The sequence below is a fragment of the Pelophylax lessonae genome, assembly GCF_965119305.1.
Source record: "Pelophylax lessonae genome assembly, chromosome: 10".
Classification (NCBI taxonomy): Eukaryota; Metazoa; Chordata; class Amphibia; order Anura; family Ranidae; genus Pelophylax; species Pelophylax lessonae.
The window spans coordinates 91,213,201-91,238,244 of NC_138777.1; the positions used below are offsets into that span (position 1 = coordinate 91,213,201).

A 25,044-nucleotide genomic window follows, 5' to 3' on the forward strand; every position below is an offset into this window, starting at 1 on the left:
AACTATGAAGTATATTGAAGAACTGTGATCCGTAGTGCACACAGTGTAATGAGGAACTGATATCTGGAATGAACAATGTAAAGAGTACCGAAGTTGGGCCATGGACTACTAGGAATTAACTATGTATACTTGTGGAGAAGCATTGCTTTAAAGTTGGAGTGCTGTCTTAAATGCAAGTCTTGCTTTGTACAGCAGCCTCAGCCCACCTTTTGGGGGCACTAGTGAGCATTCTCTCCAAGTCTCAACATAGGTGCAGTAAATCCTGCCCAAAGGTGGATCACTGGTCTCAACCTCTGTAGCCGTAGATTCTGGAGAGTGATGAAGGTTGTCAGAGGGTTGTTATTTTTATTTGTGAATGGGGAAAGGGGCAATAGATTGGTTTCTAATATAATATTTCTATAAGTTTTCTATATTTTTATCTGTACCTTATTCTCCGTAGACCTATATCTTTATCTATTCCTTACTCTATTTAGGCTATTCTCACAATATACTTGCATAGTACATTCCCACATCAACACCTTCCAGTTGTGTTAAAGAGGTTGTAATCCATCTCCTAAAAAAAAAATAAAATAAACAAAAACCTGTAAGACAAAGGTATAATGAGCTAGTATGCATCACATACAGTACTAGCTCATTATGAAATACTTACCTTAGAACAAAGCCCTTCTAGTGGAGCCCGCATACCGCTGAGATGGCTGATATGTTCACCTGTCTTCCTTCCGGGTTCCAGTGGCGGAGCTAGACTTTTAAAACAGGGGTGGCAAAGGGGTGGCAAGGTATTATTTCGGGGGGTCAATATACAAAGTGTTCAATTACACTAAAAATATATTTCCTGTGTGTGCTGCCACATTATGTTTTGCTTTGGAGCCATTTGGAGCACGAAGGAGCTGAGTGTCAGCTTAACCAATGAAAAGTGTAGCAGCAACACATCCCCCATATTGACCTCCCCCCATACAGTAGGCCAGGGTAAGGTGAGATCCTGTCCCCCATATAGATCTCTATAGATCCCCCTTACAGCATGCCAGGGTGAGGTGAGGTCCAGTCCCCCATATAGATTCCCCCTTACAGCAGGCCAGGGTGAGGACCCCCATATAGATCCCCCCTTACAGCAGGCCAGGGTGAGGTGAGGACCCCCATATAGATCCCCCCTACAGCAGGCCAGGGTGAGGTGAGGACCCCCATATAAATCCCCCCCTTACAGCAGGCCAGGGTGAGGTGAGGTCCCCCATATAGATCCCCCCCTTACAGTCAGCAGGCCAGGCATTGGGCAAGGGCAGTTTCCCCATAAGATAGATCCCCTTTCCTTTACAGACTTCTCACTACTCAGTCAGTCACTAGTACAGTCAGACAGTACTACAGTAGTAGTCTCTTACCTACCTTTTGTAGTGACCAGCATGCCCCCCATCAATGTAGTGACCAGCATGCCCCCACCATCAATGTAGTGACCAGCGTACCCCCCCTATCAATGTAGTGACCAGCATGCCCCCCATCAATGTAGTGACCAGCATTCCCCCCCATCAATGTAGTGACCAGTATGCCGTGTCCCCTTCAATGCAGAGAGACTTACCTAAGGTAGAAGAACACAGCCTGACATCCATCCCACATGTTCAGTCTGCCCCGCAGCTAGTTCTCTTGACCGAGCGGTGAGCGCGGCACAGCGAACCAATCACGTCGTGAGTAGCGGCACAGCGAACCAATCAGGTGTGCAGGCACGCGTGATTGGTTAGCTGTGCAGCTGCTCATGGCGCCGCTGCTCACCACTCAGTCAGGAGAACTAGCTGCAGGCAGGCAGACGGAACATGTGGGACGGATGTCGGGCTCTGTTCTGCTACCTTCTACCACCACTGAGTATCGTATGTTCGGCGATGTGACTATCGCCCACGCTCTATCATTCAGCCCTACCTATGAGTGTAATGTTTTCAGCGGGGTGGCAACAGGGGTGGCAAGGACTTTGTCTGGGGTGGCAATTGCCACCCCAGCTAGCCTTCTGGCTCCGCCACTGCCGGGTTCGCATCCTCCGGCTATCTGATTGGCCAGAGCCGCAATCACATTACTTCTGTGCATGCATGCGGGAGCCGCCGTTCACAGCACAGGGCTCTGAAGTAACAGCATGGGCGGCTGTTCCTTCAGAGCGCATGCGCCAGTGATGTCAATAGCTGCATGTAAAATAAATATCTCCTAAACGGTACATGTTTAGGAGATATTTATAGTACCTATAAGTATGTAAGTCTTATCATAAGCTTACCTATAGGTAAAAGTTTACTTACTCTTTAAAACATCATTTTTCAGATCTACAGTATTTATTATGGTTGATCTAATTTTTGGCTCTATGAAGTTTTATCTTCAATCTTTAGAACACTATATTAGATTTTAATGTAGCACCCTCTAGTGTGTGCTAGATGTAAGGTTTTGTAGTGTAGGTTTGATAGTGTAGGAAAATTTAGTTTGGCTCAGGGCTAAGCCTGAATCTGGGTCAGGGGTCAGTGAGTCAGGGCTGGATGGCTCATCTTGACAGCTCCTCTGGTGCCTCCCCCTGGTCTAGATGGTTGTAGAAACTTCTAGAGCTGGAGGGTGAGGAGGATGAGGGGCTGTTCGGAATATTTATGAGAGCTTCAGTCAAAAGTGCTGGCAGGGGGCAAGGTTTATTTCATAAATAAATATAAATAGACCAAAAATGGTCCACTCTGCGCATATGTGGGATAAAATAATAGGTATATTTTAAATAAGTGAAAAATAAATATGATAAAAAAATCTTTAAATACTGTAGCTGCTGCTCATCAACAAGTGAAATAATAAGTGAATATATAAACACAGCGCTAAAACAGTGAAATATAATAAATTAGCTTAAAATAAACCAGTGACTTATAAGTGTCCTAAAAATAAATATAAATATATATATATATATATATATATATATATATATATGTTGCACATATATATAAAAATATAAATAAATATAAATACAGAGAATCAAAAATTGGTGGTTATAAATAGATAAATATATAAATATATAGATATATAGGGCCTAATTCAGTATAAGTTTGGAGTAGAGCTGCTCACTTCTCCAGAAATAACTCCAGCCTAAACTCATTGCATCCTAATTAGGTAAGTGGCTGGAGTTAAACCATCAACTAGATGCTTTAATGAATTCGGAGTTGGAGTTAACTTAGACTGAATTCGGGTTTGGAGTTAACTTAGGCTGAATTTGAGTTTGGAGTTAGCCAAATTCCCTTTGTGTTTTTCATAAAAGGAAATTTGTCTATTCTGAATCACTATTACACAGCAATGTCATTTATTATGGTTTATTTTAATTTTAAGGTATAGTTATGTATCTTATGTGTTTTAACCTTTAGATTTTCTAATAGCAGACTACACAGCTGTCTAATTAGCAGTCTTCATTCTTTATTCATCTGAAACTTTCAGGCATATCTGATTGTATTCAGCACTTTGGTGTAGTGGGCTAAGCTCACAGCCAAAGATTGCCAGGTCATGAGTTCAAGGCCCAACCATGATAACACCCTGTGTGCCATAATTTTTTTGGCCACATAGTAATACATTGGCTACATCACCTAAAATTGCATGTCAATGGCCTTGTATATTCAAGAAGCAAACATGCATATGTGCAGGGTGCAATTATGCATTTGCCAAGTTTCAGTATTTATTTATAGCTGTCTAAAATTTAAGAAGGTGATGGCACACTTGGGATTTGAACTCATGCTCTCAGTGTTTATAGCCAGGAACACTAACCACTAAACCATTGAGCTGAGCATGATTACCCCTGGAATATTTATTCCCATGTTTCAATAGTTAACCACTTCCTTACAGGGCAGTTACACCCCTTCCTGCCCAGGCCAATTTTCAGCTTTTTATACTGTTGCATTTTGAATGACAATTGTGCGGTCATGCAACCCTGTACCTAACACAAATGTATGACAGTATTTTCATAAAAAATAGTGCTTTCTTTTGGTGGTATTTGATGACTGCAAGGTTTTTTATCTATTGGCAAAAAGAAGACCTAAATGTTTGACCCCTAAAATAATGTGTTTTTGTTTATGTAATAAAATTTGGTAAATCAATATGTTTTTTGTTGCACTGACGAGCATTGATGAGGCTGCGCTGGCAGGCACTGATGAGACACTAATATGCAGCACTGATAGATAGATAGATAGGTGGCACTGATATGCAGCATTGATAGGTGGCACTGATGGGCAATGATTGGCACTGGTGGGCAGCACTGAAAGATGGTAATGATGGGTAGCACTGATGAGGAGGGCACTAACAGGTTCCCTGAGCACTGATTGGCATCAATGGTGGCATGGGTGGGCATCCCTGGTGGCTCTAGTGGCATCCCCCAAGGGTCTGCACTGGTAATCAATGCTCTGATTACAAGCACAGACCCCCCCCCCCCACACACACACACACACTTACTTTGCATATGAATGCCATTTCTTCACAGCTGAAAGTGGCCCTCACCATGATTAGCCAGTTGATAGTGACCACTTGCTGGAATGTGTGCAAGCCAATTTGGTGTCATTTCTGGTCCAGGGCGAACGCCAATGTGCCATTTGCAATTTATTGTAAAGAGATTTTGCTTTATTTTAAAAATGGCGCACACAGACAACTAAAATGTATTGGAAATGTTTTACCTAGGCCAGTGATGGTAACCCTTAACCCCCCCCCCGCCCCCCCAAGATGTTTTTGCCCTACATTTCCCAAAATGCTCATGTACTCTGCAGTGTAGGTGAGCATCATGGGAAATGTTACAAAACACCTGTGTTGCCAAGGTTCATCATCACTGACCTAAGCCAACTAAAAAGGTGAGTGAGCGCTGTAGCAATCTTTTATTTAGTAATCATTTTTAGTGATTTTTTTATTAAATGTTTTGGTTACATTCATCCACAGCGACTGAATGGAAATTTTGTATTATTCCTTTATGTATATATTTAGCTAAAAATATATAAATTAACACTTTAATTTTTTCTTACAATTTAGCCCCCACACACACCTCCCCCCCCCACACACACACACACACACCCCCCCCCCCCCACACACACACACACACACACACCCCCCCCCCCCACACACACACACACACACACACCCCCCCCCCCCCACACACACACACACACACACACCCCCCCCCCCACACACACACACACCCCCCCCACACACACACACACACACACACCCCCCCCCCACACACACACACACACACACACCCCCCCCCCACACACACACACACACACACACCTCCCCCCCCCCCCCCCCACACACACACCTCCCCCCCCCCCCCCCACACACACACCTCCCCCCCCCCCCCCCCCCCCCCACACACACACACACACACACACACACACACACACACACACACACACACACACACACACACACACACACACAAGATATCTGAATTACATCTAGACAAATATGAAGAAAAGAAAAAACCAGGAGCTTTGTACAAATGAATAAGTTTTATTGAACATGTATAAAACATCAGTAATCACTCAAGCAAGCATGTGAAATGTGCAATGCCCCCCCCCCCCCCCAAAACCCCCAAATCAAGTAATTTTTATTCAAATTACAGTGCAAAGATACAACATATGATGGATAGATAGAGCTTACAATATCCAAAAGTCAAGCAAAATAAGTTGTAGACACCTTAGTATTAAGCATAAAACATACCCAACATACTTTTATGTTAATTGTTTGCATGAGCCTGCCTTTTCATTTAAATACCATCAAATCAGTAGAACATACAGCTACACAGAGGCATGAAAATAAAAAAAAAAAAACATGTATAGAGTACATAAAGACACACTTTGCAAAAACTATACCAAACAGTTAGAGCATGAAAAGTATTCATCCAACAGAATACACTTACTGCAATATGGATCTTTAGGCATGCCAGCAAACCCCCCCACCCCCAAAAGCAAATTCAGACATAAAGACCTGTGGCCCTTCCACAGGCCAAATGATATGATCTCATACATCCCTTTATATAACCTTGGTTAAACTACACCCACCCAGTATAGGAAACGCCCAGCAAAGTAATTAATTGGGTCTGTCGGTTCCTAAACCAAAATCACCAGTTCACTAATGAATGAGTGTTTGGCTGGCCGTCCATGATCCAAGTTTCTTACAAGTCAACACACATAAGAAATGCTTTCAATAATCTCAGCATGAGCACAAAGTGGCTTTTTCATTTAGACTAATGCCTCGTACACACGTACCAATCGTCGGCCGACCGATCGGCCGTCTTTTGTCCAGGGCTGTCCTGTCTGTTGAAAACTGCAAAAGACTGCACACGAATTTTGTCGGCCAACAACAGACGACTGCAGAAGTGATGTCATGTGATGGTTAACTTTCCGTGTGTTTTTTCTTTTCTGAGCATGCTCAGTCTTGCAAATCTGCTGATTGTCGGCCGAATTCTGTACTGACTGGCGAACAATCGGCCGTTCTGGTGTTGGCCAACAAAAATTTTAATGCCTGCACGACAGATTCTGTTCGGCCGAAAATGCGATGTCGGCTGTCGGAAGCATCATACTAACAAGCCTACAATCGGCCGATCGGTCGTCGGCCGAATATTTACGGCCGACAATCGGTACGTGTGTACGAGGCTTAAGGCTGGCCATACATGTTCCAATTTTCTTACAATTTTCTGTCCAATTTTCTTGAAATTTACCTTCAAGTATATAGTACAAAGGCCTGCCTAATTAGATACAAGTGAATGTGTTTTTTTAGCTTTGACCTCACATTATGTGGTTTGTGGTAGATCTACCAGAAAATTGTACAACAAAAGTTGAACATGTATGGCCAGCTTAATGGGCCATACACACTATAATGCCTCGTACACACGTACCGATCTTCGGCCGTAAATATTCGGCCGACGACCGATTGTAGGCTTGTTAGTATGATGCTTCCGACAGCCGACAGCGCATTTTCGGCCGAACAGAATCTGTCGTGCAGGCATTAAAATTTTTGTTGGCCAACACCAGAACGGCCGATTGTTCGCCAGTCAGTACAGAATTCGGCCGACAATCGGCTGATTTGCAAGACTGGGCATGCTCAGAAAAGAAAAAACACAGGGAAAGTTAACCATCACATGACATCACTTCTGCAGTCGTCTGTTGTTGGCCGACAAAATTCGTGTGCAGTCTTTTGCAGTTTTCAACAGACAGGACAGCCCTGGACAAAAGACAGCCGATCGTTCGGCCGACGATCAGTACGTGTGTACGGGGCTTACGATTTTCTGAAGACTTTTTCCTTTAGATTTACCAAAACCAGATAATATGAGGTCAAACCTAAACACTTTCAATTTGTATGCAATCTGGCAGGCCCTTGCACTACATAGAAAAGGTAAATCTGAAGGAAAATGTCTTCGGAAAATCTTATAGTGTGTATGGCCATACATGTTCAATTTTTGTTGTACAATTTTCTGATAGATTAACCACAAACCACATAATGTGATGTCAAAGCTAAACAACACTTTCACTTGTATCCAATTAGGCAGGCCTTTGTACTACATACTTGAAGGTAAATTTCAAGAAAATTGGACAGAAAATTGTAAGAAAATTGGATCATGTATGGCCATACACACTATAAGGTTTTCTGAAGACTTTTTCCTTCAGATTTACCTTTTCTATGTAGTGCAAGGGCCTGCCAGATTGCATACAAATTGAAAGTGTTTAGGTTTGACCTCATATTATCTGGTTTTGGTAAATCTAAAGGAAAAAATCTTCAGAAAATCTTATAGTGTGTATGGCCCATTAGTCTAAATGAAAAAGCCACTTTGTGCTCATTCTGAGATTATTGAAAGCATTTCCTATGTGTGTTGACTTGATGTAGTAATTTTTTATATATATATCTATATATCTTTTTTTGGGTTGTTGAATTCTGAGTTCTGAGGTTGCACTGCATATGTTCAATCAATTTGCAAATTCTCAAGGCCCGTACACACGTACCGATCGTCGTCATACAAACGTCGGCGGACGAAAGATCTGCCGATTGTACGCTTGTTAGTATGGTGCCTCCGACAGCTGTCTGCGCACATTCTGCGGACAAGAGTCTTTCTTGCAAACATAAAAATTTTTGTATGCCGACACCAGAACGGACGATTGTTCGCCAGTCAGTACAGAAATCAGCCGACAGACCGCAGATTTGCAAGACTGGGCATGCTCAGAAAAGAAAAAACACAGGGAAAGTTAACCATTACATGACATCACTTCTGCAGTCAGCTGAAGTCGGCGGACAAAATTCTTGTGCTGTCTTTGCACTTTTCAACAGACATCGACATCCCGGGGAGAAAAGACGAACGTTTGTATGACGACGATCGGTACGTGTGTACGGGGCTTTAGATTTGTAAGCTCAAACACTGCTATTTTTCAGAGTGTAATGTGGCTCTATATAGGAAGCAACACTAATATGGCTCCCCACTCAACAAATATAATAATTTCACACATATACAATGTTTTATTTTTGGGGTGTTGCTTGTCATATATAACAACAGACAGTTGTAGGTAGTTCAGGGATTTGAACACCCAAATACATTGTTGCAAGGCAGCTGTGCTAACCACTTGGATATTTTGGTCAGTTTATTTAATCACGCTCAAGCTCAATACATATTTGCAACATTTTTGCAAAACACAATTTACACAAACATAATCACTTTGTTACATTTATTTCATAATATATGCCACTGATAGTTTCTTAGCCTATCAATTTAAGTTTAAAATACTAATTTTTCACAGAAATAAATGTTTTAAACACCTATATATAATTTCCAGCATGCAGGATTATTTTTAAAAATTTGTTGATTATATACAGTTTTACTAAACTAGGTTAATTATTTGGGAATTGTGGTCTCTGAGGTTTTTTTTTTTTTGTTTGTTTCTTGTTATCTTTATACCAAGCATACATGCACTGGCACCTTAAGAGCCCATTCACATTGAGGTGACACGACTTCGGGGGGTGACCTGTGAAGTCGCGTGCACCGCTGTGCACCGCGACTTGCAGAGACTTCACATACTGGAAGTCTATGCAAGTCGCTCCGAGGTCGCCCCAAAGTAGTACAGGACCCTTTTTCTAAGTCGGAGTGACTTGTGTCGCTCAAATTAGAACGGGTCCTGTACTACTCAATGGACCGTGACATACCGCGACTTGTCAGGCTGACAAGTCGCCTGACAAGTCGCGCTAATGTGAATGGGCTCTAAAAATTAATATAGTTTGATTAAATTAGTCCATCAAAAAATTTTAATAAATAAAAATTATTTGAGCTTGAATTGGGTCTTTTTTTTTTTTAAAGTACAAATCACACATGCTTTGAAAAAAATGTCATTAGCTTTAGGTAGTTAAGTGGTTAGCACCGCTGCCTTGCAACAGTGTATTTGGGTGTTCAAATCCCTGAACTACCTACAACTGTATGTTGTTATATATGACAAGCAACACTAATACGGCTTCTCCCCAAAAATGAAACATTGTATATGTGTGAAATTAATATATTTTTGGGGTTGGTTAGATATAGGAAGTAACAATAATATATTGTTTTTTGCATATATATATATATATATATATATATATATATATATATATATATATATACATATGCAAAAAAACATATTATATATATATATATATATATATATATATATATATATATATATACATATAATTATTTTTTGGGTATCTATATATATATATATATATATATATATATATATATATATATATGTGTGTGTGTGTGTTTATATATATATATATATATATATATACATACACACACACACACATATATATATATATATATATATATATATATATTTATGTATAGATATATATATATATATATATATTTGTGATTCATATATATATATAGACATACATAGATATGTGCAAAAAAAAAATTAAAAAAAAAATTAAAAAAAAAAAAAATTAAAAAAAAAAAAAAATTTATTAGCGCCGGAATAGCGCCGTTTTACCGCGAATTTGCGGCGGTATTTGCCGCAAATTCAATAAAACTCCCACTAACGTTTTCAAAAACGTTATTTTCAGCCTAGTTTTTGGTTTGGAGCATGCTCACATGAGCTATCTGCCAGAAATTGACTCTGGAGCTATTTTTGCAATTTACACTTTTATTAATATCTTTTTTTCTACTTAACATTTTCACACAGTTTAAAAGCAGTTTAGCTCAAAATCATATAACACATCTTTCCCACACATTTTTTATTTTTTTCCTGCCATATTTTGTGATTTTGAAAAAATTAGTCCACCTTTTAGCTGGACTGTTTTTAAGTCCAGTCCTGACATTAGTTGATCTTAATGAATCTCACAGTTGGCGTTATTTTCCGCCCGCCGTTCTTTGAATACCAATTTCAGACTTAAAAATTCACCGGTTCGCAAAATCCCGCCGAAATGCCAATTCTCCGTACTATGAATCAGGCCCATAGTGTCCAAATAAAGTTCCGTGCTGTAAACACAAAAGTCCACTGTGAAACTTTGACACAAAAAGGTGAAAAAATATAAGTAAAGGTACTCCCAAGTGCTCAACGGATATGTTCCACACGTGCACTTGCTCCCCACACGTGAGTCCACTTACCAGATGGTGTGGACCCCTTAAGGCCTTATGGTCTTGGGGGTCTAACGGGCTTAAAGGTAAGTGGATGAGCTTGGTGCCTTCAGAGTAGTCTCCCATGAACATATGCAAATAAGCATAAGAAAAAACAATAGTGCAGTACGTTTCAAATAAGGTATAATTTATTGCTCAAAGTAACTGTAGGAATTGCACTCACAAGCAAATTAATATATACAAGCCTTAAATATAATATCCCCGGCGTCTAGTGGATGGTGTTCCTACCGTCCTCCTAGATGTGGACAGCGGCGTGCACTCCAGCGCTACTTCCGATTGCGTCCCACTAAACCGGAAGTGGCGTGTTACGTTGGCTGTGAAGACCGGACATACGTCGATGCGTTTCGCCCCTCCCTATTGGCGTCATCAAAGGACATCTTAAGCTAATTTATTATATTTCACTGTTTTAACGCTGTGTTTATATATTCACTTATTATTTCATAAATAGGCACGAGCCATGCCAGCAGGTGCAGTTGGGTGGAAGATGGAGATTTAGTGCTGTGGAGTTGTGTGTTGTGTCAATGGCCCCCTGGGGTGCTCCCTAGTCTGGGGGGGGGGGGTTACCTTTGGCCGGGGCTTAGGTGCTGGAAGGATCCTACCACAACACACGGAGGAAGCCCTTCCAGGAAACACAGGAGCAAGTGAGACAACAGTGTGAGTACATATGTAGCCAGTTCTCCCTGAAGATCGTGGTGTGCCAAGTCTTCAATCTTCCCTGGGAGATCTCCTGCAGGGTCAGCCAGGTGGGCTGGTGTGAGACAGTCGGGAGGACTGTGGAGGAATAGGAAAGGTAGCTTGGAGGGCTATTGAAAGGAGCACCTGCAGCTAGGTGGGTTGGCAGTGCCTTAAGAGAGGTGAGGGGATCAGTAGGCACAGGAGTGATACAAGCTGATCCTTGTAATCTGCTACACAACAAGGGGCTTTGTGTTCCTGCCTGCAAAGGGCCATTGCTAAAATCTGACCTGTCAGATCCACAAACAATGATTCAGCTGGAACTACAAGCAAGTGAAGTGCTGGAGGAGTGTCGGGGGGGGGGGGGGGGTTGTATATAGACTGTGTTCAGGAAGATGTCCCTGAAGTTGTTGCCAAGTTTGCTGCTGAAGTCAAGTGGGCATCCCATAACTTCTCATCCCCATCCAAATTATTAGCCCTCAATGAAACCACAAAAAGCAAATTCACAGACCGTTCTCTGTCTCTGGAGTGTCTGTGAAAATTTGGTGTGCCTGGTTGTGCAGGGTGGGGGATCCCAGTGTATCTGCAGGCCCTTAAGGGAGTGCGCTGCAATAATATTGAGTACTTTCTAAAGTAACATCTACTTCCTGCTTTTATTCCCGCTTTAATTTCTCTGCTTTGATTTTCTCTGTCAACAAGATGCAAAATATTTGAATTCATAATCTATCTGACATTATAGCTTCCTATTTAACTTTTTTATTTTTAATGTCCACCTGAGCTGACTGATGTAATCATGAATGTAGTTTTCCCTAAGGGCTCTTTCACATGGCCGCTCCGATTTTTTATTCCGCTGCAGCATTTTTTTTTTTTTCACGGACACGGATGACACTTGTGTCATCCGGTCCGTATGTCCGCATATCATCCCATGCGTTTGCCGATGATATACGGACATAATGTATGTCTATGGGGATTGCGGATGTCAGCGGATGACACCGCTGACATCCGATTTTGCATCCGTTCCGTTTTTTAAACGGAAGAAAAATAGGGTTCTGTTCCGTTCCAAAAAACGGAACAGAACTGAAAGGACGAAAATCGGATGTCAGCGGATGGTCATCCGCTGACATCCGCAATCCCATTGACGTGCATTGTGTCCGTTTTTCATCCCCAAAAAAATGGGATGAAATACGGACATACGGAGCGCCCGTGTGAAAGAGCCCTTAATTGATTTTAAACCCTAAACTTTTTGACACTTTTGTTTAACCACTTGACCTCCGGAAGGTTTACTCCCCTTTATGACCAGGCCATTTTTTGCGATACGGCACTGCTTTTTTTTACCTGACAATTAAAAACGCTGTACCTAAACAAAATGTATGTCCTTTTTACCCACAAATAGAGCTTTCTTTTGGTGGTTTTTGATCACCTCTGCGGTTTTTATTTTTTGTACTATAAACAAAAAAAGCCCGAAAATTTTGAAAAAAAAACAATAATTTTTACATTCTGCTGTAAAACATATCCAATAAAATTTTGAAAAAATCTAATATTCTGCTACATATTTTTGGTAAAAAAAAAAAGATCACAATAGGCATATATTGATTGGTTTGCGCAAAAGTTATAGTGTCTAAAAACGATGGGCTATTTATTTATTTTTACTAGTAATGCCGGTGATCAGCGACTTATAGCAGGACTGCGAGATTGCAGCGGACAGTCAAGACACTAACTGACACTTTTGACACTTTTTGGGGACCAGTGTCAATAATACAGTGATCAGTGCTAAAAAAATATGCACAGTCACTGTGCTAATATCATTGGCAGGGAAGGGGTTAACATCAGGAGCATAATACCATTGGCAGGAAAGGGGTTAACATCAGGAGCAATCAAAGGAATAAATGTGTGCCTGACCAGTGCTTTACTACTGTGTGAGGGGTGCTTACACTGCGGGAAGACAGACATCTGTGTTCCTGCTTAGCAGAGACACAGGATCCATGTCTTCCTTAGTGACAGAACGGAGATCTGTCCTATTTACATAGGCAGACCGCTGTTCTGTCAGTGTAAGGAAGCATTGATGGGTGCCGGCGGACATTGAGTCCGCCATACCCGCCAAAGAGCTCCCGCTGTGCCTAATCAGCATGCGCCCCAGACATTGAAGGTGCAGGATCACGTTCTAGATACATGATCTGGCGCAGGAGAGCCGCCTTGCTGCCGAAAATATATACAGCATGTGGTCAGCAAGCTGTTAACCACTTCCCGACCACCTGCCGCCTATTTACTGGGGCAGGGTGGCTCTCCTGCGCAAACTGACGTAGACCTACGTTGGGCACACGTGGCAAGCTAGGGGGCGAGCGCGCCGCCGGCGGCGCACTCCCACCCCCACCCGGCAGCGGGGAAGTCGATGCACGGGTCAGGTGGCTCAGATTCCCGCCTGAAACCCGCGATCGCTCCCCGCTGAGAGAGAAGGATGGGCAGCTGTTGTAAACACAGCTGACCGTTCTTCTCCCTGAAATGATCATAGAGCCCATGTGATCCTTCTATATAAGATCACATGTCTCTATGGTTATTTCAGAAGCCACGCCACCCCACAGTTAGAATCACTCCCCTAGGCTCACATTTAACCCCTTGATCACCCACAGGGTTATCCCCTTCCCTGCCAATGGCATTATTACAGTAACAGTGCATGTTTTTAGCACTGATTACTGTAGTAATGTCACTGGTACCCCCAAAAGTGTCAAAAATGTCAGTTAGGGGTCCAATCTGTCCGTCGGAATGTCGCAGTCCCGCAAAAAATCGCAGATCGCCACCATTACTACTAGTATAAAAGAACAAAAACAATTAATATGACATAAATCTTTCCTGTAGTTAGTAGAAGCAATAACTTTTGCGCAAACCAATCAAAATACGCTTATTGCGATTTCTTTTACCAAAAATATGTAGAAGAAAACAAATTGTCTTAAATGTTAAAAAAGTTTGATTTTTAAATTTTTTTTTTCTGAGAATGTCATATAGCAGAATGTGAAAAATATTGTTTTTTTTTTTTTCAAAATTGTCGCCGTTTTTTGTTTATAGCAAAAAATAAAAATCGCACAGGTGATCAAATACCACCAAAAAAAAGCTCTATTTGTGGGAAAAAAAGGACATCAATTTTATTTGGGTTCAGCGTTGCACGGCCGCGCAATTGTCTGTTAAAGTAACGCAATGCCGAATCACAAAATAGGGCCTGGTCAGGAAGGGGGCATTTGAAACCATTTGGTAAAGAACAAATTCACTTTTATTACAAAATATACTAACCCCACTGTTCCTTACCTTAAACTCCCTAGCCAGCAGCTTTTTTACCTCAGCATGAAAGTTGTGGAATCTTCCAAAATATACCTCCTCAAGGCCTAAATCTTCTTCAGCATCATTTGTGCATGTGAAGTAAGCCCTTATAGAATTGTGAGCACAAAGACTCGGAGCACACCCCCATTCAAGTCCAAGATGGCTAATTGTGTAGGTTTGTTTACATACCTTCCCAGCAGCTGCCATGGTTGTGTTTTTAATAATTGACCAATTATAATTTTATTAGTTGGATAGTGTTTTTTGTATTGTTTAGATCATTGGTGTTTAATAAAGTTATTGACCATTTGTTACATGTGTCAGACTACTTTGCTAAGGTTGCAGTGCATATTTTTTACATTGAGGTTGAGCTCAGTCTGGTTTTTATTCCTTCTTTTTTTCTTTTTCTGTGTAGGTGCTGCCACAGCTAGATAGCTTTTGCCCTGAAAAAAGTAAACTTGGAAGAGGTCATGATGAGGTGAGTAAGCAGGTAGGTAGGTGGTTTTTGTTTAGGTGGGCTAGGGAGCACAGACCAATGCACTTTCTTTTACTGCAAACCTTTTGTAAGAGAAAGAAAAGCTTCAATTCCTTATATCTCTTTTTGTACACACAAGGCACAACCCTAAAGTGTTAATAAGCCCAGGATCTTGTATTCACTATATCTGGTCTCCCACAGCTCACAGAACATGGAAATGCAATTATATTAGTACATATAGACTGCTAAATACTTTTTCTCATCAGCAATATATAGCAGTTTTCTGACTTCTATCAGTGTCTGGCCAAACACTGGTTAAAGCTTGTAGGAGGAGTTTTCATTCTCCTCTGACTGTCCAATGAGGCTACATGACTCCTGACCATCTGTCTGGACAGTGCTGATTTGCTCATTACTGATCACATGCACCCTCCCAAGAAAAAAATTAAAAATCTTTAGCAATACACACCAAACTGAACATTTGCAGAGTGCCCCCAAGGCTTTGTACTATCAGGAGATGAATTAGGGACAGTGGAAGAAGGGGAGGATCAGAGAAGGATCAGAGAAGACAGGATCAAACAGCCTTTTTACACAATGTGCAGGATTAACCTCTTAGGTTCCACTGTGAGTATAACAAGCATGGTTTACTGCATACACAAACTGATTTTTCTGTTGAACCGCAGGGGATCTGTCACAGGTTGATTAGATCAGGTTTTTCCCAACCTGTGTGGCGAGGAGTCCCCAGGTGTGCCGCGACAAAATGACCCAAATGTGCATTAATCCTAAAGAAATGTTTTCCTTGCAGTAATATTAGCAGACAAACCGTTCTACATTCTGATTGTGGCAGAAGGGACGGCTAAATTCCATTCCGCTGCCACTTGCGATCCGGAAGCTGCGCCGGCCTCCCAACAGCGTCTATGCCAACCGATGACGTCATCGGTTGCTATGCGAGGATCGGCAAGTGCTTGCTGGGAGGTGAGAGCCACGGTCCCGGAAGCTGCTGCTGGCGCGCTTTTCAACACAAGTTCCAGCAGAGAAGAAGAACAGGAGTGGCTTCAGTGGCTCTGTGAGTTAATGAATAATTATAACATCAGAATATTATAATGGATGGACTGTCACTATCTTAACTTTACCTGTTCTTGCTTTCACCATTTCACCAAGTAATATGCTGTATTATTGTTAATAGAAACTGCATTTTTTTATGTTGCATTCCGCTTGCACATGTGCTTCTGTTTGCAACAACATTAAAAAAGAAGTGCAGTTTCCATTAACAATAATACAACATTTAAAACCCCCATATCTTATCTATGTATATTTATTTTACATAAAAAGAGTAAAAAATTGGTAATTACATTTAAAAGAAAAAAAAAAAAAGCAATCCTCTGTATTATTGTTAATGGAAACTGCATGTCTTTTTTTTATGTTGTATTCCGCTTGAACATCTGCTTCAGTTTGGCCGCAGCGCAGGTGTAGCACAGAATACCCGCTGTTTTCATATGCGTTACCTGTGGCTTCTCATAAATATAATTTTATCGTCATTTTTGGTTGGTGTGCCTCGAGATTCTGCCAGATTGTAAAGGGTGCCTTGGTTGAAAAAAGGTTGAAAAACACTGGATTAGATCACTTGATTTGTTGTGATTTTCACACGGTCTATGTTACTATAAAGTGACGGACCGTTTTTTTCCATTATTTTTGTCATTTGTTTGACAAGATTATCTACAAGTTTAGCGCACCTGCTTTTTTTCACCCTATCCAATTTGTTCCCATTTGGATCTAAGGTTGCTGCTTTATTTTATTTTATCCAGCGCACTTTTTTTCATTTATCTTTATTTATGTAGAGAAACCCAGAGCTAATGGTGTATGCTAGTGGACTGGTCTTCACTGCTGGACTTTTTAATTGTATAAACTAATTTTTTTATTTACTCTGGTATAATCTTATCACGTTATGATGTTTTATTAAGAAACGCTTGACTTTTTTTTTTTTTTTTTTGTATGTGTTTGCTGCCAGCAAATTGTGTTAGCAGCTTTTTTTACCTATTATTTTATATTGTGTCCAGGAGCAAGTATCTTTTTCTTTTTAATATATTGCAGCCTACCAATCATTAGATGTGGGGGCCACATTCGTTTTTTTTTTTAGATTTCTTTTGTTTTCACCATGTAACAAACTTCCTGTATTTTGGTGCCCTGTCTTTGGATGAAAGAGCACAGAGGCAATTTTGGACAGCAGCATTATCAGTCTTGTAAGAGAGGATGTCGGAACTCGGAAGTACTAACAGATTTAAATAAACTAACAAACTGAAGCTGAACTCCAGTTAAAACTTTATAAGTAGTTACAGCAAAAAAATAATTTCCTTTTGGGGATATAGATTTTACATAAATAAACAAAAGCTGATCATTGCAAGCACCCCTGTCAGTGTTATATAGTTTGTCTGATCCCTGCAACTTGATACATCTGTAAGAGAGCTTTTTTTTTTAAGACTTACTGACTGGATCACCAGATAAAAATAGAAGAAAGTCTAAAAAAGAGAACAAATGTAGCTACCACATCTAAGAATTGGTAAACTGCAACATAATAAATGTTTGCTTTTGGGTTTATTTTTGCTTTAGTTTCTTCCCAATTAGGTTTCCATTTTTTTCCCTATAAATCATCATTCCTGAATAAAAAACCTTTCTTTACTATACTTATCTCTTTCAACAATGTTCTACCTTTCTTCTTTTCAAATAACTCTTCTATTCCCTGAAGCTTTTCTCACTCTTTTTCCATGTCTTCCTTTTGCATATTTAATGTTGTATCATTCTTTTTTTCAGCAAATTTGTCTATACTGTACTTGTCCTTGTTTTTTTTCTCTCTCTAGACTTGGCCCTATTCCTTTTCTACATTTCTCCTCAAATCTTCCTTATTTTATAGACACTGAAAACCATGAATGTTTTACACAAATATTCCTATTACTTTTTAACTTCCTGTCATATTACTTTTTTTTTTCTTGCTCATTTTCTATATTTTCTTTTTTCACATTTTAAATCACTTCTAATTGATATTTATGTTTTATGCATCCCAGTGTATTCTGCCTGCTTTTATAAAATGGCTTTACTTTCTTCCCTTTGCTTATCTTCACACATGAGATTATATTTTGGGCATTCGATATATCCATTGCTTATTTTCTGTAAATTGACCTTGTTTCCTTTCTTTCATGGTCGCTCTCTCCATGGTGAACATTTACCCAACAGCAGCTACCAGGGTTGCAAAGGTCTAACTTGTGACTGGGCCCTGGTTTTCTGCCACTGTGGGGGGGGGGGGGGGCAGGAAGAGGGCCCTCTCATGGACGTAGCTTGAGGGGTCTTTGCCCTGCCATTGTGTCAGTCCTCTGATAGATTGCTCCTAGCAGGATATGCGCATAGGGGACTGTGAGACTTTCCTCCTTTACACATCGGTGCCAGCTGTGTGTAAGAAGGGGGGCGGCTTCTCAGGGCAAGAGGGGGAGAAAGAGAGCGGCAGCAAAGTTTGCAGAGATGGAGGGCACTCCTTGGGACACTCCAGAGGAAGATGGCAGCGCGGAAACCCTCCTCATTGTAATAGTAAAACTGTGCAAGGGATCAGCAGCTAGAGGGAGAAATGTCTCCAGGGTAAATGAGCCACACTCACTGTTCTGTCTAGGGAGGATCGGGTACTGAATACACAATGTGATGGCCCAGAAAGGAAAGGGATAGGCATTGTCTACAGCAACCAGTCTTATTCCTGTATCCCAACAATTCCAATGGCAATCTGATTGGTCACCACAGGCAACACTACCACTTTAAAGAATACTCTGCTCACTCCAACTTTATTAGGGGAATGCTGATGTTTTGCTGATGTTTATAAACAGAATAAACCCAATGCCAAAAATAAAAATTGTACAATACAATATATATATATATATATATATATATATATATATATATATATATATATATATATATATAATTGCGGCATTCCCAGGGTCATGGGGGGCCCCCAAGAAGGCAGGAAGGGGCACCCTGCGGGATCGTAATAAAGGGCCCCGTGATGGGAGTAAAGGGTCCTGGGATCAGTGGGAAGAGCCCCAGGACCATTGGGTCTGTGGGGCCCTTCATGGTTTCTTGCACCGGGGCCCTGAAGGCTCTAGTTACGCCTCTGCCCAATAATAAACTCACTTTACCACAAGGCTCCAGTTCTCTTCATTGTGTGGGCTTTCGGCACCAAAAAAAATGTCTTCAAAATCTGCATGTTTTCAAACCTTTAAATCTTACAGTGTTCCCCTTGTGCAATAGTTAATTTAATTTCATTTTTTTTTTTTACTGCCTATTTCTACTTCCAAGATCACTCTGGCAAACAGCAGTCATCCACACTGTCTACTTTACTTTCTCCTAAAGACTAAAATGTTCTTTTCGATGGTTGTTGTAAGACCACTTCACGTAAGTCCTATCATCAGTGAGAAGTCTAGGACTGATGAAAACATCCATGATTCATCATAAACACCCATATTCTCAGGGTAAATGTGTATTTGTGTGTTTCCATTAGCATTCAATCTTTTTTACTATTCAAATAAAAGCTTTTTCACACAGATGTGTGATAGCTTGCTTTAAATTGGAAACAGAATTCAAATTTAAGATTTAATTGTTTTTGCCCTGCATGTATTCACAGTATTTAAAGTGTAACTAAAGGCAAAACTTTTTTTATTTTAGTTTTGTATAGGGTGACAAACACAAATGGGACAGGGGCTTTTGGAGGGGACTGCAGGGTAGCCTCTTGCCTACTGAATATGGGTCCTGGCATTTATGGGAGCTACAAACATTCAGGAAGATGTCCTGTTACATAATGCAATATGATGTCACCACATTTAACAGTCAAGGAAGCCATGATAGTCTCTGCCAACTTGAAACTCAGTGAGAAGATTTATGTGAAAAGAAAGCTGGTTAATGAAGTTTGGACAACCCAGGGTCTTCTTGAATTCTGGTGTTGAACTGTCTAGGTGGGCACTGACCTGAGTCATCTAGGCTTGTCTAGGTGACTATTTGTTAATTAGCTTACTGTTTAATTTGATTACTGTTTATGTTGGCTGTTCATTAGATGTGCTAATGATATGACTATTTACAGTTTGCATTGTTTAGGATAATGTGATCAAGCACTTACCTGATCTTGTGTGGTATATATTCTGTGCGAATTTACAGTAAAGTCAGTTCCAGTTTGCACCTAAGCTAGTGTTGTCTCTTTCTTGGGTGCAATTACCTGGCTCTGGAGTGGAGGAAGCTGTATCTTGGTGGATGCACCCATGCTGGGTGCAAGGCGGGCCAACACAGATAGAGTGGAGATGGACTAGAAAACCTGCTTTTTTTTTTGCTAATTTTGGCCCCCGTTAAGGAGAATTACCCTCTCCATTTGTCCTATTTACAAAAGATGTCAAAAAAACTCACAGGGGTTACAATCCTCCCTTACTTTATTCAAAATGTTAAAAAAAGTTTTGCCTATAGTGCTACTTTAAGGTCCACATAATGTCTTACCTGTCTGCAAGAGATCCATACACTATTGCCCCTAACAGCACCCCAGCCATGTAGATAGACTGTGCAAGTTCTTTCATCCATTCTCTTTCACATACCAAATCCCACTGTGAGAGATAAACATTTTTAATAAGATGTCAGGGTTGAGAGAATTAGCTATAACATGCTTAAGTGGACATTAAAAAACAATTGTGTTTGCAATGTGTTTAAACTTGTTTTGAATAGAGAAATATAGATGTAATTGTACAGGAAAGGTTGTGGATAGCAGTTTTCATAAATGTTATTTAAAAGCTGCCAAATAGTAGGACTATTAGTCATCAGCACAAAGAATCTGAGTGCAGGAGAAATAATTGTGCAAACAAGGGGTTTTACATAAGGGAAAGTTAGAGCTGGCCACACACAGTACAGCCTAAGGCCAGTCATTGATAAAGCAAATATCTTGCAGGTTGCTTTGGTTGCAGGGGACATCCCTCCCGCCAAGCCATTGTGTTCTCCCAGCTGTGGGGGGGGGGGGGGGCAGGAGAAGCCATCCCCACCGGGGGAACACAGTGATTATTTTTAGTGGCTATGACAGCCACTAGCAATAATCGCATGTAAAACCCAGCAGGCTGGTTGTACCCAAGCTGATCGATTGATCAAGTTGAGTACATTCAGCCTGCCCATACATGCTTCCAATCTCTGCCAATTCCTGCTGAACCAGCAGAGATTTGAACCGTCTATGGCCGAATTAATTGTACCGTCTACTGTATATACAATCTCCCATAGGCCAATGTCAGACGGGTATTTTGATAGCAGAGATTAAATTCTGCTACAAATCACTAATGCCAATGGGTAGAAAAAGAAACAAAGGTTATGGGACTTTGAGTGAGGTCAGTCATTAATGCGTATTGGAAGTAATATGGAATCTCAAGAAAATTAATAATTTATTAAATATTTCATAGAGGGTACAATATTATATAAATAAACATCCACAAATCAAGAACTAAACATGAAGTATATAAATTCATAAAAATATATTTACATAATAATCAATCAATGAATAAATAAATCCGTCAATACATTGCATATATAAACAACATGTGATCAGTCTTCAAATGGTCTATCTTCATATCTTATAGGCTCTACGCGTTTTGTGGCTCTACATCCATTTATCAGGAGCTAATTTAAAGCTTTGAGTCTGTAAATGTAGATTAGCTTTAGATTACTTCCAATACGCATTAATGACTGACCTCACTCAAAGTCCCATAACCTTTGTTTCTTTTTCTACATGTATACTAGGGATGGAGGCTCAGTCATTAGTCACACTTCAGATCATGTCCCCCCCCCTCTTCTTTCACTAATGCCAACGATGCAGCTAGAAATTTAACTGCTATAACTGCTAATAATAGTCCTAAATTTTAAACTTTTAGCAATTTGAGCAGCATCCCATAGACATGCATTAGGAGTGACTGTCACTAGCGATGTTGCTGCCAACGAGAAATACTGCTGAATCTCAACTGCTGAGTGAAAGAACGACAAATAACTTCACAAACTTAAGAGTGAACAATCCCATAGAAAATCATTAAGTATTTCTTAGTGAGGATTTGCTACAACAAAATAGGGGTTGTTACCATGAAAAGTCACCCACCTGACATCAGCCTTGGACCTACTAACAGTATGTAGTAAAAGTTCTACTTAAAGAATCCATTCCATGTGTATTCAGCAGTGATAAAGTCAGGGCAGTTTACACTTCGTCAGCTTGGGAACTGTTCAACTAGTATTCATGCCATTTAACAAGATGTGAGATTTAATGCAACACTGATGAGAGAAATGGCTTATTTCCTCTGTATAGAGTTAATATTAGAGAATTTGAACTCTGGATCATGAATACTATTTGGATTTCAAAGTAGTCTATGAAACTAGTAAAGTGCTTGAAGTTAACTTAAAATGTTATATAATGTACTGTACAGATTCTTTTTATTAACTTAAACAAATATACAATGTAATCTTAATATTCAGTGTATGTTATACAATAGAAAATAGTGAGAAACTGGAAATGTTACAGAAGATGGATAGGGAAAGTGGCCAGCTACAGAAAATGGTCAAAGAACACAGATAAGCTACAGGTAAGGTTGGAGACTAGGGGTATGCTGAAGAGGTATGCTGAAGGCATGAAACTGCTAGAAAACTCTACCATTAGAGTCAACCCCCCTCTACATACAGCCCTTTAAACATTTAATGGTGCTGAAAAAAGGAATTACCATTTCTGTAAGCAAGATCACTGCAAATTTTTAATTAGAAAAATTAAGGAGGTATGAAAGAAACAAGCCCATTCTTTAACCATCAGAATCTCCAGGAACGTCACTTACCTTATTAATGATAGTGGAAGTGTATGTACTTAGGTCATATTTCCAGTCCCCTGGCTTGCAGGGTTCAGTGACATTAGACAGCAAAGAGATGTAGCGATTGCAGGAGTCTTTTTGGAAACTGAATTGTTCCCATGTAAGGTTGGATTGACAGTGATGTGGTGGAACTGCAGCTGTAAAAATCTGCATGAGATTATGTGTGGCAACAAGTAGAAGAGGTGCAGAGAGAATAGACACCAAAATAGATTGAAAGGGAGAGAAGAGGCTTCCTTTCTCTAGGACATCTTTCAGTGCCATTAATGAAGAATACATATACTTAGATAGTCCAAGGGAAATTGCTTTTTTAGGTATTTTTTATGGTCAATTTCTGCAGTGACTAAAATTTCCTTTTCAGACTTGAGCTGACTCCTGAAAGAGGATAGTATCTTCAGGAAGGATGGCGTTTTTATGATGGAAAGTCTAAAGTGAATTATCCTGATGTCTAATGATGATTACTTCTAACCAGTGATTGAAATGATGTCTAATGTTGAAAAGTGTCCTACGATGAATGGTTCCATTAATCAAGAATGTCATTCAGTAATTCAAAACCAGCTTTTAACAATGGATCCTCCTAATGAGATAAACTTTTCTTTGAAGAAAGCCACACTTGACTGAACAGGGATAACCTCTGTTCGAAGGGATTGTTTTCCAGTGTATAACATTGACTGTTCTCCAGTAAATGCAAAGACAAGTCACTGATCAAAGGTCCTTTTCTCCAGTGTATATGCCTTCTAAATTTGTTTCCTGTTCGTATAACTAAGGTTTAGTAAATAAGGTCAATATTTTATGCAGGCCATACTTCACTGAATGCAAATAATTTATCTGCATGTAGGTTTGACTTTCAGTATTTAAGACCCACTTATGTCAAAGTCTGTCTTCAGTTTAAGCTTCAACTGGCCATTGAAAAAGCATGTTCATAATAGGACTCCAGGGTTGACATTTTTTTTTTAAATGTGATAACCTGATAACAGAAGCTTTCTTCCTACCAGCAAATCTCTAAGTACCTCTACTTCTATCTCTACCGCAACTAAGAATGTCTTCTCTGGGCTGCTGTTTAAGCCCGTGAGTCACTATGTAAAGGTGCAATGACTTGGCATTTGTTAGAAATGTTAAATATTCACACTTTCCTAACTAGGATTACACTAAAAAGAACAGTTAATAATAAACATTTTCAAATAAAGGATCACTGCTTTAGAATATAGACAGAGAATCATACGCCAGCACCACACCACATGTGAAATAAAAAGAATTCATATTTTTAAGTAATTATTTTTTAATTAATAAATCAGTGAAATTGGCCATGCATAGCAAATCGTTAATTCAACATAATGAAAAATCCACATCCTAAAGTATATCTAAAGCCACCATATTCTATTTTTGTCTTGGATATAGTAGGTAATAACAAAAAACATTGTCATTTATGTTCCCAGCTGAACCCCATATTGTAACGCTCCTGCGTTTCTTATATGGTGTGGATTTTCAGCTGCAGAAATAGTTCCACGTCAGCAGTCATGTAAGAGATATGCTGAGATACCATTCCCAACCTTAATGACTCATCGTGTGTGGAAGGTCTTATTTCAGCCAGTAAATACACACAATTATCAAGCTGGTTCCTAGAATGACTTTATGTATGTGGTAACACAATGATGAAGGTTGAGGGATAGGTTGAGTGGAGGTGATAGGTGATAGACACTTGAAGGTGAGACAGTAGCAGATGGATGCAGGAAGGTTTAGCAATGTTGTATGATAGCAGATGATAGAATAGCAGGTGGACATACAAAAGAGATCAACCCAGTGCAGAAAAGTAGCAGTAGTCTCAAGAGCTAGCAATCTAGTTTATGCAGATGTAATAAACAGTCTTTACTATGCAGAGCTAGATAGTGTAAGCTTAGTATAAGTTTATAGAGAATTCCCCTGCGGGGTACTTAGCACTATTAGCGATACAGCCGAAGGGTGGTTCAGGAGAGGCGGATGATCCAGTAGCGGGATAAAGGGATCAGCGCAGCGAGGTTCCGTCAGCGAAGTAAGCTTGCAAGCATGGAAGCTTCAAGCAAGGTTAGCATCCAAGTAAGGGT

The 25,044-nt window shown here is 40.1% G+C and overlaps 1 protein-coding gene across 1 annotated transcript in view; it reads right to left on the minus strand.

Annotated features, from left to right (window-relative positions):
• LOC309565387 (solute carrier family 22 member 6-B-like) overlaps positions 1-23,928 on the minus strand; it is a 178,677-nt gene extending 154,749 nt beyond the window's left edge. The window contains exons 1-2 of the mRNA XM_082270317.1: positions 22,934-23,928; positions 20,589-20,692 (exon numbers count right to left, since the gene is read on the minus strand). Of these exons, the coding sequence (XP_082126443.1) occupies positions 20,589-20,692; positions 22,934-23,242 (413 nt within the window). The 5' untranslated portion in view covers positions 23,243-23,928. The remainder of the gene's footprint in view (positions 1-20,588; positions 20,693-22,933) is intronic.
• Between the last annotated feature and the right edge of the window lie 1,116 nt (positions 23,929-25,044).